The following is a 12231-nucleotide window of genomic DNA, read 5'->3' on the forward strand; positions in this document are numbered from 1 at the left end:
GCTTGAATGTCTCCTAAATTATCTATAGCCCGCTCCCAACATAGAATATAAAACGTTTATATTCTACACCCTTTTAATTGAGTAACAAATCATCTTAAAAAAAGCTCATCCAGGTTATCGCTGAAGATAGCATAAAACTCCACCCTTTTCACTTCACTCCAATCAATGACGAGATGGGAGAGAAAACAAATCCTTCAATTGGTGGAGAAAGTGTGGTTTCAAGGCGCCCCTAAAAAGACGCATGTGTGGGCACCAAGAAACCGATCAAACTCAGTATGGTGTGGGGAATCAATCCTGCAAGTTTCTCCAGAAAGGCAGATCACGGTCTTAGCGGTGTGGGAAGAATTAGTTTGACGAGTAGTATACTTTTTGAAGAGATTTGACTTTTACCTCAGACTTTGAGCCGGGTTAATCGTAGTAGATAGCCTACTAATGCGCCTCGAGCTGAACATTGGCTGAGTTGTAAAGGCGAGATGGAAAACCATGAGGTTTTTGCAGACTTCAACTTTGCTTCAACCTATAATGTGATGTAACGAAGATTTGTGGGAATCTGGAAGAAATTAGTCTACGCATTCCATTTTCAAGTCATACGGTTGTTTCCAATACGAAGGTCAGTAAAGGTACGAACTTCAACAACAAAAAACTACTCTTTATTGGAATTTCCCAGGTTCTCAGTGGTTTGATTGGAATAAAAAAATCCCTCACCAGCAATCCTCCATTTTCTTGGAGAGTTCTATGAACACTGGCATAAGGAATGTGGGGAGAGCGACCGAGGGCATTTTTCAAACATTTAACTTTGTTTTAACTTTAGGCTCCTCTCCCTTTTTATATAGACGGAGAAGAGAGGACATTTCAACCTTTTTGTGGACTGAGTTCGACTTGGGCTTTTTGCAGCTCCGGTGTAATATTCTTAAGACACTTTTTTGTTCTGAACACAGGGGGCTGCTATCATGGCGGTAAGGATAACCTGTGAGTGGATTTGGATAACGGGGTGCGCGCTGGTGACTGTTTGCCTTCTGCTGGAGCCGTGTACCGGTCAGTATCATGGCGAGAAAGGCATTTCTATACCAGAACACGGTTTTTGTCAACCAATTTCCATTCCCCTCTGCACGGACATTGCCTATAATCAAACCATCATGCCGAATCTTTTGGGACACACAAGCCAGGAGGATGCGGGGCTGGAGGTCCATCAGTTTTACCCGCTCGTAAAGGTCCAGTGTTCCATGGACCTTAAGTTTTTCTTGTGTTCCATGTACGCACCGGTGTGCACAGTTCTAGAACAGGCCATCCCCCCATGTCGATCACTGTGCGAGCGCGCACGCCAGGGCTGCGAGGCGCTCATGAACAAGTTCGGGTTTCAATGGCCAGAGAGACTCCGCTGCGAGAACTTCCCCGTCCACGGCGCTGGGGAGATCTGTGTGGGTCAAAACACTTCAGACACGGACATCGCTACCTCGGACCCCACTCCCAACCTGCCTGAGCTCATGACCTTACACCCAAACATCGGTCGCCCTGCTGCCCAGCCCTTCTCCTGTCCCCTACAACTTCAGGTCCCAACCTACCTCAACTACAAATTCCTGGGGGTGAAAGACTGTGGTGCCCCATGCGAGTCCACCAAGCCCAACGGACTAATGTATTTCCGCGAGGAGGAACTGAAATTCGGCAAACTCTGGGTGGGTATCTGGTCTATCTTGTGTTGTGTGAGTACACTGTTCACTGTGCTCACATACTTGGTAGACATGAGGAGGTTTCGCTACCCGGAGAGGCCCATCATCTTCCTCTCAGGCTGCTACTTCATGGTGGCGGTGGCCTATACAGCAGGCTTCTTCCTGGAGGATAAAGTGGTCTGCATAGACAAGTTTAAAGAGGACGGTTACAAGACAGTGGCCCAGGGCACCAAGAAAGAGGGCTGCACCATCCTGTTCATGATCCTCTACTTTTTTGGCATGGCTAGCTCCATATGGTGGGTCATCCTGTCCCTCACCTGGTTCCTGTCTGCTGGTATGAAGTGGGGTCACGAGGCCATCGAGGCCAACTCGCAATACTTCCACCTAGCGGCTTGGGCGGTACCGGCTGTCAAAACCATCACTATCCTGGCCATGGGGCAGGTGGATGGGGATCTTCTCACAGGGGTGTGCTACGTCGGCATCTACAACGTGGATTCATTACGAGGGTTCGTCCTGGCCCCCCTGTTCGTCTACCTCTTCATCGGAACCTCGTTCCTCCTGGCCGGCTTCGTGTCTCTGTTCCGCATCAGAACCATCATGAAGCACGACGGCACCAAGACGGAGAAACTAGAGAAGCTGATGGTGAGAATCGGCGTGTTCAGCGTCCTGTACACCGTCCCCGCCACCATCGTCATCGCCTGCTACTTTTACGAGCAGGCCTTCCGCGACCAATGGGAGAAGACCTGGCACATGCAGACGTGTAAACGCTTCGCAGTGCCGTGCCCGGCCAACAACTTTGCCCCGATGACCCCGGACTTCACGGTGTTCATGATCAAGTACCTGATGACTATGATTGTGGGCATCACGTCTGGGTTCTGGATCTGGTCGGGGAAAACATTACAGAGTTGGTGCAGGTTTTACAAACGGCTCAGTAACAGCAACCAAGGAGAGACAACCGTATGAACTTTATAGCAGGTTAACGTGGAGGAGTTATACATGTTTAATTTTTTTTTTTTATGAAATTGACTGAGCATATCCGTTCCCACCTCCTATTGGACATTTGAACTCTGAAAAGTACTTTTCCTTTGAGAATGTCCCTCCTGACAACCTTATGAGCCATTGACTGAACATTTGTTCATTATTTGGGGGGGGTTAACTTTTCAGTAACCCCCATAACATTTTTAAACATTCTATAATCTCATTTAAACCACAATGTGCCACCCAGTGATGTAACAGCAGCAACAAAGAAAGTGTCTGTTTTGCCATGACCTTTTCAATGTGAACTATTCTGTATTACCAGGTGAGTTTCTCATCCAAGGAGCAACAAGTATACAGGGCTAATGTCTGACAAGACCAATGTATGTTATGTTTTGCAAGGAATTACAAAGGTTTTTGGAATCTGCATTCCATTCTTTGCTTCTGTACTTTTTAAATTTTTTATGTGCCCGTTTTTGTTACGTGTGGCTGATGTTACTTTTAGACTAACTCGCAGACATCTGAGAACATTCATCTTGGCACAGAGAGAAATGTCTAACACACTCACTTTTTTTAGTTGTGTATAGTGTTTTATGGCACCCTATTCCCTATATAGTGCACTGCTTTTGACCAGAGCCCTGGTCAAAAGTAGTGAACTACATGGGGAATAGGGTGTCATTTGGGACATGGTCTAGCTGTAAGATGTTGCTATTAAATTGCCACGTTACAGGCCACATTTTGTAATTATTCACTCTTTTTCAAAAGAACATATGTATTTATAAGAATTATAATCTTGCTGTTTCTACTTGATGTTTCCTAATGCAATATGGCTTGTAACTTGTACAGTTTCACAGAATAAAAGTATGTTTTTAACCTGCTGTCACTTGAACGTCATTGCTGTTCATTTTGGATGCTTTAAGCATATGTTTGTCTAAAACAAATCCTTGAACGAGGCAATGTAAAACCAGCGAGATTGTGATGACTTCCTAAAACGTATCCAATGAGTTGAGAGATGGGTATACTCTAAATGAAGGCCTAGAGATTCTGTTTTAACATTGTTTGGAATATCAACAATTCCGCACCTAACGTCCTCAGTTACTTTTTAACATCTGCTTGCACAATACTCCCTATAAGGCTGTAGTGTGGACACATTACCCTGTTATACAGTGTTGCAATTTAGTTTCTCTGGTCGTCTCCTCTTCTATCCTCCAGGTCTAACTTCTACTCACTCTGCTTGCCTGTGGAATAGTATCTCTCCAATGGTGTCAGGTCAATATATCAGAGCCATTGATAAAGATATGGTATTTCTGTAGAAAACAAATAACTAGCATGATGAGATAAAGGGGGATATGCCCTTAAAGCTTATGAACAGGAAATCAACACACAGCCTTGAGCAGATCTCCTCCTTTCCTGCTGAAATGTGAGATCTCCTTTTTGGCTTTTCTTGTTTTGAGTTCACCTCTCCCCTTTTTGTTTTGGTTGTGTGTCCTAGACAGGGCAGAGTGTAACAAAGACATTTTTTTTTTTTTTAGGCAACATTTTGCGGTATCTGTTCTGTATCTATTACGTGTTGTGTTCAACTGGAGTGTCAGTAAGCCTACAATAATGACCTGAATGTGCATTGTACCGTATTACTGTTGCATTTGTTCAACGGAAACGAAGAGTACCTAATCCAACAAGCGGACATGATTTTGTTGAACAATATAAAGAATGTTTGGGGAAAAACATACTATCGCTATCTTATTAGCTTTAAAACTGTTGCAAAGACCGAAATGATATTGCAGTCTCCAATCAAGGACGGATGCCTGCAGTCAACGTAATCTGATTGAAAGAGTATGGACTTTTTGCATGTTAAAAAACATGCAAAAACATCAAGCTAATTATAGGTCATTATCTCTTGCTGTGTTTCACATTTTTATAAGGTGATGTAACTGGTCAGGGTTGGGTGTGTCAGGATCCACAAATTTGAGCAACTTTCAGTGTTCTGCAAGCACAATGGCATAAGGCTGTAACTGAGTTGATATATTGCATTGAGACACGTTCACTCTTCATATCGTGAGTTCACACACCATCCCCTCCCCCCAGTCTCCTGGCTGGCCCACATCTGGTAGTGTTTTGCCACTGTGAGGTATCCCAGGTTTAGAAACCAGATCTCCTCCAGGCAGTCTTAACCCAAGGCCTGGGACTGATACACAGTTTCCTGACCCTTAGTCTCTCTCTGCCCCCCCCCCCCCTGCACTCTGCTGTTTCTCTTACCCTGTCACTGGTCAATGACTCTACTCCCCCACCTCTTCCTTTCCCCCCCTTCAAACTCCACGCCATTCTCCCTGCCCTGGGCCTCCATGAAATCGGACGCTTTACAAATAAATATTGGCTCCGTCTGCAGCGCAGTGATGTACGCATGAGGAACCTCCCTCTCTACAGTTCCACACTTGCCTTTTCCAGTTAAGATAGTGAGTAAACATACATTGAGAAGCATCACTGCTACATATTGGAGTAAAAGTGACATTTCCAACCTACATTCATAAAAAAAAAAAAAAATCACAACCAACCCCACTGGACATTTCTTTTAAGACTATAATTTCGCTTTTTCCATTGTCCAAGGCCTTGAATGGAGAACAGGCAGCACGGTAAATTCCCTCTGCATGTGACTATGTACATGGCCAAAGTTGTTTTCATAATGTGAGATGTCAAATAAATACTCACTCCTTGTCATAAACATGGCGAGAGCGCACTCTGGTGGACAGGAATCCAACCTGCAGTCCGAATTCAAAACATTGTTTGGTCTGCAATGGTATACACGTGTCAAAATTGGAAACTATCAGTCCTGTTTTTGTTAAACATTTTATTCAAAAAAAAGAAACGTTATTTGCTTCAAACCATCCGGATCAATGCCTCCATAAGGAGTCATTTGTTGCATTGACATTACTGTGTGTGGCTACTGTTGTGGTTCAATACAGCAAGACATATTTTGATAAAAGGACAGACAAACAAGAGAAAATATTTAAGTCCAATTAGAGGCCAGAGATTAAACAGTGAAATTCAAATAGAAATAAAAAGAACACCTAGGAAAGGCATCAACTAGATTCAGCCGCGGGTCAATTTTTTTCTTGGAACGGACGGTCAAGGGGCCAGAAAATAATTCCGAATAATTTGTAGACTGCAAATTGACCCCAAGAAGCCCAGATATATTTGACTAAAACAATCATTTCAAGCCTTGCTTACATTTGTATATGATCACATATCTCTCTTTGAAACAGATATCCAAAATTAAAATCACTTGTAGCAGGCTTGCTGGTGTTTTTACAGTCTTATGTCCAACAATTAAAAATGTTTTTGGCCCGCGGGCAAATAAAATTACCCGCGGGCCAAATTCGTCCCGCCAGTTGGGGGACCCCGAACATGAATAATTATTACACACATACTGGATGCAAAATATACATCATGATCATAAAAACATTTGAAATAACATTACACCATATCCATCAATGGTAGGAAACTGGGATTGTTAAACAGTTTCAAAACAATGCTTTAGCATTCATAGGTGGTATATTCCAACTTTAGGTGCGAAAGAGGCATGTGTAGCAGAGTCTAGAGAAAACCAGTCATTGTATGCATGCCATCTCTCAATAGGGGACATTCAGCTATGACACTGTCTGCACTACAATGTTACCTGCATTGTAAAAGGAGGGAGAAAAATTCATTGTGCGAGGTGTTTTTAAAGGAGAAAGAACAGATCTACACATTCTAACACAGTCGCTCTTTGTGCCCTCGCACATGGAAGCCCCAATAGAGTGTGTGATCCAGATGGCGCAAAGCACAAAAGCAAAATACATACAAAATTCAAAATGAGAAAAAAATATAGCAAGTCTAATCATTCCAAAGTCCACCGGTCTGTTCCTGATACACTTCAATGACATCCTCATCTTCCATTCCAAGCTGGGGAGGGAGAGAAAGTCAGACAAAGATGCAGGGGAAAGTTTTATCTGCAAGCATGTTCAAGGTTCACAGAAAACAAATTGAAATGTCACCTAAAAAAAATGTAATAAATTAGAAAATTATTATTTTAAGAGACACAGTGGTGGTTGTATAACCTGGGAGCCAGTCTGTTCAGGTTTGGAATTGCCATTCCATAAGGGTTTGGCAAGAGAAAGAGCCTGGCACCCAGGCTAGTGGTTGTATGGATGATACAAGGGAAGAGGGATGGGTTGGGTACCTCTTTGGGGGTTTGGTTGTCTGAGATTCTCTGTCCTTCAAAAAGAAACCTTAGGGTGTTCATTGGTACACCCTGCAGGAAGGAATCACACATGGTTGCGTCAGATACTGGGAACATGATGATATTATTTCTGAAATTCTGACCAACATTGTCAAAATGAGATGGGACAATAGTTTGGCTTCATAACTCTACCACTCTACCTGTCTTTGACTGTACGATTCCTTTAGCTTCTTTAGATGTGTTGTCATCTTCACTTTGAAGTGAATTTCGCTGTTGTCCTGAAAGTAAAGATAGAATTAGGCCTTTTTTTCTCCTAACTGGTGAACACAACTCAGTCTTGTGTGCCAGGCTTCTAGGGGTGCTTTCCCAGACACTATCAGGGGTGAGCAATTCCAGTCCTCGAAGGCCTGATTGGTGTCACAGTTTTGCCCCAGCCAACACACCTGACTCCATCTAATCATGATCTTCAGTTTAGAATGCAATTTGATTAATCAATCAGGCCCTCGAGGACTGGAGTTGCACTAGATCCTAGTACACTAGTCCCAGACTAAATAGCAAGATCAATGTAGAATTCCCATTTAAAATGCTTTTAAGTCCAGGATGTGGCCTTTTCTCAATTGGATTTTAACTCAACTCCTGCATCCTCTCTCCTCCGTCCTCCTTTTGAAAAAGGTCAAAGGTAATCGAGGAGAGGCGGCGAGGAGATTGAAAGTGGACGGAAATGCACTTGTATGAAATGAGTCTCCAATGGTGTGTCATCAGGCAAATGACATTTACAGGGCGGAATCCCAAAATAAACGCATAAAGTGATAAAAAAACGAATTTAGCTAGTTGTGAAAGACATTCTATAGATAAAAGGATAAGTAGCATTTGGTTTTTAAATGTTAGCATGCTTTTCTCCTTTGAGAAAACAATAGCTGATTCAAAGGGGGTGTGGCAGATTTCAAAACTCGTTCTGGAAGGACTCAGGTAGGATACACCTTTGCCACAGAAAGAACAATGAGCTAATTATAGAAATCTTTGCTTGCGCTTACTTGCCAAAAGGAGGCTATCGAGGAAGGGAGGACCCTCTTCTATTTGCCAACTAACGAATTGACACTCTCTTCGACCACTCTTCGACTCCACCAGTTTCCGAGGAGAGAGGGCGGAGGAGAGAGGGAGTACAGAATCTTGCCCAAATAAGAAAAGGCCTATGTTAGGCCTAAGGCCTAAGAAAAGGCCCAGTGTCCTTTCATATTACATATAGCAAAGGAATAAAGGCAAGGAAGGGAACTCTCCTGTCTGAGATGCATCCATACTTCTCCATATTCTCTTACCTGACCAATCACCTTCAGTTTAATGTACTCTCCATCTTTCTTCTCACTTCCATCTCCACTTGAGGGTTTTGTCTCCTGGAATATACAGAAATGAACAACGTTAGACTCCTGTAAGAAAAGTGTCCCATTGACATGTACATACAACATTACATCAGCCTACTGCACTGTCAACATGTCATGAATCCCTCCATGGTCGCCAAACAGAATATTGTTTTTTCTCCCTTTATTTAACTAGGCAAGTCAGTTAAGAACAAATTATTACTTACAATGACGGCCTACCAGGGTACAGTGGGTTAACTGCCTTGTTCAAGGGCAGAACGACAGATTTTTACCTTGTCCGCTCAGGGATTCGATCCAGCAACCTTTTCTGTTATTGGCCCAACACTAGGCTACCTGCCGGTAACGTTACGTAGTAGACCAAATGGAGAGCCATGTGACATATAGCTAGTTACAATTTTGCAAAAGTAAAACCTAATGTTATACCGTTCGTGCATAGTCAGTGGCACTATTTTCGATCTAGCTACCTACAGTAGCTAGCTAGATAGCTTGTGTTAGTAAACACAACTCTTCTCGGCCCACATAGCGGCTAACGTAGCTAGCAAGCATTGCTAAACCATTATTGTCTCTTCAACCAATTCACAGACAAGCAAGACGTTAGTTAAACTGTGCCCCTACCGTGTCTGACATGGTATTGCTCTTGTGATGTTTATTTTATTCCACAAAACGTTTAGTTAAAAATGTAAACACTGCCTCGGGATTCTTGCTGTTTTGAGAAGCAGGTACCATTAATAAACTGACCCGGAAAGTGAATAGTCTTCTTTGTCTATGGTTTTTATATGGCAGTTGGGAACCAACTTTAAGGTGCTTTACCGCCCCCAGCTGGACTGGAGTGTGGACCAAAGACAGGGAAGTGCTCAATTATACCAATTATTCTCGTCTCCTTAATTTTAAGGAAACTAAGTACATAATTAAACACTACACCTCTGAAGATTTTCTCAGCAGTTCACTTAAGCTTGGCTCTTCAATACCATTACTCCTTAAATATAGTTACTCCCCTTTCCCTCCCATATTGCTGGCACTGAAATAGCATGTGTTCCACTGTCTCCATGTTTTCCTGACTGTGTTTACACCTCCCAGTTGTATGTTTTCCTACCAATTTCAATGTACTGTTGAGCCTTGTGTGTCCCAGTCTCAGCTTTGTGATTACACTTTCCTCCCTTCTTCTCAACCGGTGGACATCCCTGCCCCCACCTTTTCCTGGATCTTACACAGGTTTCTTCCCTTTCCCTCCCTGTTCCACATTGCTTGCCATTTCTTTTTAACCACTGTTCTTATTAACACTTAGCTTCTGCTTTACTGATTGACATGTCCGTATCAACATTAGGATGTCAGAGAGCCTGCTTGGCGAGAACATCCACCTCCTCATTCCCCGCTACTCCTACATGAGCTGGTACCCAGAGGAACCTCACAAATAACCACCTCTGTCTCACCCTAAACAGGCACTGCAAAATCTCATACAAGACATCTTGTCTGCTTTGTGACAGAAATGCATTTAAGCTCATCAGTGCTGCACGAGTCAGAGCAGTTGACTACCCTGTCTGGCCTCACCCCCTCCACCCACTCTGCAGCCAAGAGTATGGCCAGCAACTCCACGGATAAATGCTCTTTTTGTCACTGCCACCTGAAACTCAGGAACACTAAAAGCTGCACCTGTCCTCCCTGTTTTAGGGTCCTTAGATCCATCAGTGAATAGAGTATATTCAAGGCAGCATAGTACCCCCCACAGGGGGGCTGAACTCCTTCCCAAACAGTCCCGCCTCTCTCACTATGCCCTTACCTAACCACCCCAAACTTGTATTCAGATCAGGTTTATGCTCCCAGGACTCTAGGAGCACCTTCTTTTCCAGCAGGATGTGTGACCTTATATCCTTGAGGATTTACCCAATATGTCATGGTTAGTTATTGTCTTCTCAACTTTAAAGGCATCTCTCAAATCAAATCAAATTTTATTGGTCACATGCACATATTTAGCAGAGGTTATTGCGGGTGGTTGTGTTCCTAGCTCCAACAGTGCAGTAATATCTAACAATTCACAACAATACACATTAATCTAAAGTCAAAGAATGGAGCTAAGAAATCTAGAAATATTAGGACGAGCAATGTCTGACTGCTCCACAACATATTCTTAGAGCTTGAGCCTGGATTACGTCTAGCTTTTTTAAAGATGTCAGAGCTGCTGATGCATATGCTACACTACCATAGTCCAGTGATGACCTTGATATTGCTATATATAACGTTTTTAATGCCAGTATATCCGACCCCCCCCCCCCCCCCCCCCACTCCATTCCGCACAGGCAACGCATCACATTCAATATTTTATTTCCTTTGATAACTTCTGTGTTAATATGTTCCGCCCATGTCATTTGAGTGTCAAATCAGACCCTCAGGAACCTAAACACTTCCACCGTCTCCACCTTCCTCCTGTAGAGCTTCAGGTATATTTCCTCCTGAATATTCCTTCTAGTAGAAAACCCAGTCTGTGTTTTCTCAACTGAGAACTTGAAGCCCCACCTGAGAGACCACTGCTCAACTTCTCTGATCTCTTCTTGAACTCTCTCGGCTGTATGGGGAATTTTTCTCCTTCTCTTCCACAGCGCCCCGTCATCCGCAAACAACCACTTCCCAATATCTGATCTCACCTGATGAATACATCATCAATCATAATGGAGAACAACAAAAGACTAATCAAACTTCCCTGGGGGGTACCATTATCTACCTCATAACTTTCTGACATGCAGCTCACCACCCTCACTTGTATTGATCGTCCAAAAAGAAAGTCCTTCATCCAGTTAAAAACCCTTCCTCCAACCCCCATGCTCCAAGTTTGATACGCAGGCACCCTTCCCCATCATATCATAGGCCTTCTCTAAATCAAAGAAAATGGCTACCCCCACCTCCTTATTTGCCTGTGCCTTCCATATGATTGACTAGACCCAGTACAGGATGCATCATTCCCCTGCCTTTCCTGAACCCACTTTGACCTGGTGACATTAGTCCTCTGCTCTCCAGGAAGTACGTCAGCCTTTCTGTTATCCTCCTTTCCATAGGTTTACAGACATGAGATGTCAACGCTACCGGTCTATAACTTGATGGATTAATAGGGTCTTTCCCTGGTTTCCGTATTCCGTCCTGCCACACCTTATTGTAAAGGCCCAGTACTTTTCCCATGATGGAACACATCTCATCCTTCTCTCCTCTGACCTTCTCTTTCCAACGCTGTCCCTCTTCCGTTAGATTATTTGAGCGGTGCACCTTCACAAAAGTCTGAGCTATCATCTCTGCCTTCTCCATGTCTCTCATTGCAACAGTCTACCCACTTTTCAGCACAGGGAGATCCCGATTTTGTCTGACTCCACTCATCCTCTTAATCATCCCCCATACCTCTCCCACAGAAGTAGTCCTGCCTATGTTTCCACAGAAAGTGAATAGTTTGTTCTTCTAAATAAGAGTCCTTTTAATTTTGTGCTTGGGCCTTTGCATCACTAACTATTCGCCAGCAGGAGACCTGGTGGCACTGAAGAAGCAACCTGGAATTTTAAATGTTGGAGTAAAAACAATTACACATTTCATGCACAAAATCATACACATTACACATTATTTAAGTACTGTAGCTAAATTGTATTGCACAAGTGTGAATGCCAGGGTTAAATTGCAAAAACGTTGGGAGATTGAGATTGGAGGTGCATGGCAATGCACATAGTGAGATAGGAGGTGCATAGCAATGCATTTTGACCTATTATGAATCAAAACTGAATAATGTGAGATTTCTATAATATTGTATGGACATTTTAACTATGAAGTGCAGGATTAGGATTGCAAGTTATTAACAAAGATATATATATATATATAACTCAATTTTTCTTTTTCAAGGTTACCCCTTCTGTCTGTGTTATTAATCTGACAGCCAAATCGAACGACCACATATTTTGATGACGAAACCAGAAGCGCACACACATTTCTCTGACATCAACAAACTTGTGTTGTGGTTGGACTCTTC

At 43.1% G+C, this 12231-nt stretch overlaps 2 protein-coding genes across 2 annotated transcripts; one reads left to right on the plus strand and one right to left on the minus strand.

Annotated features, from left to right (window-relative positions):
- Positions 1–288: 288 nt before the first annotated feature.
- Positions 289–3467, plus strand: LOC120051282 (frizzled-7-like). Its single transcript, XM_038998063.1, has one exon. It carries the CDS (start codon positions 951–953, stop codon positions 2628–2630), a length of 1680 nt encoding a protein of 559 aa, XP_038853991.1. The 5' UTR covers positions 289–950; the 3' UTR covers positions 2631–3467.
- A 1999-nt stretch (positions 3468–5466) lies between these two features.
- Positions 5467–8994, minus strand: LOC120050467 (small ubiquitin-related modifier 1-like). The gene is made up of 5 exons (XM_038997056.1): positions 8850–8994; positions 8175–8249; positions 7059–7136; positions 6859–6930; positions 5467–6581 (listed from the first exon to the last, which is right to left on the minus strand). Exons 1-5 carry the CDS (start codon positions 8859–8861, stop codon positions 6513–6515), a joined length of 306 nt encoding a protein of 101 aa, XP_038852984.1. The 5' UTR covers positions 8862–8994; the 3' UTR covers positions 5467–6512.
- Positions 8995–12231: the final 3237 nt, after the last annotated feature.

This window comes from Salvelinus namaycush, chromosome 7 (assembly GCF_016432855.1).
Source record: "Salvelinus namaycush isolate Seneca chromosome 7, SaNama_1.0, whole genome shotgun sequence".
NCBI classification, from domain to species: domain Eukaryota; kingdom Metazoa; phylum Chordata; class Actinopteri; order Salmoniformes; family Salmonidae; genus Salvelinus; species Salvelinus namaycush.

Excerpts from the sequence above, each read along its gene's own strand:
- LOC120051282 (XM_038998063.1), top strand. The coding sequence starts at position 951 with ATGGCGGTAAGGATAACCTGTGAGTGGATTTGGATAACGGGGTGCGCG.
- LOC120050467 (XM_038997056.1), bottom strand. Across the intron at positions 6,931-7,058 it reads AATCGTACAGTCAAAGACAG|GGTGTACCAATGAACACCCT; the intron begins GTAGAGTGGTAG and ends TCCTTCCTGCAG. Across the intron at positions 6,582-6,858 it reads ACAACCAAACCCCCAAAGAG|CTTGGAATGGAAGATGAGGA; the intron begins GTACCCAACCCA and ends CTCCCTCCCCAG.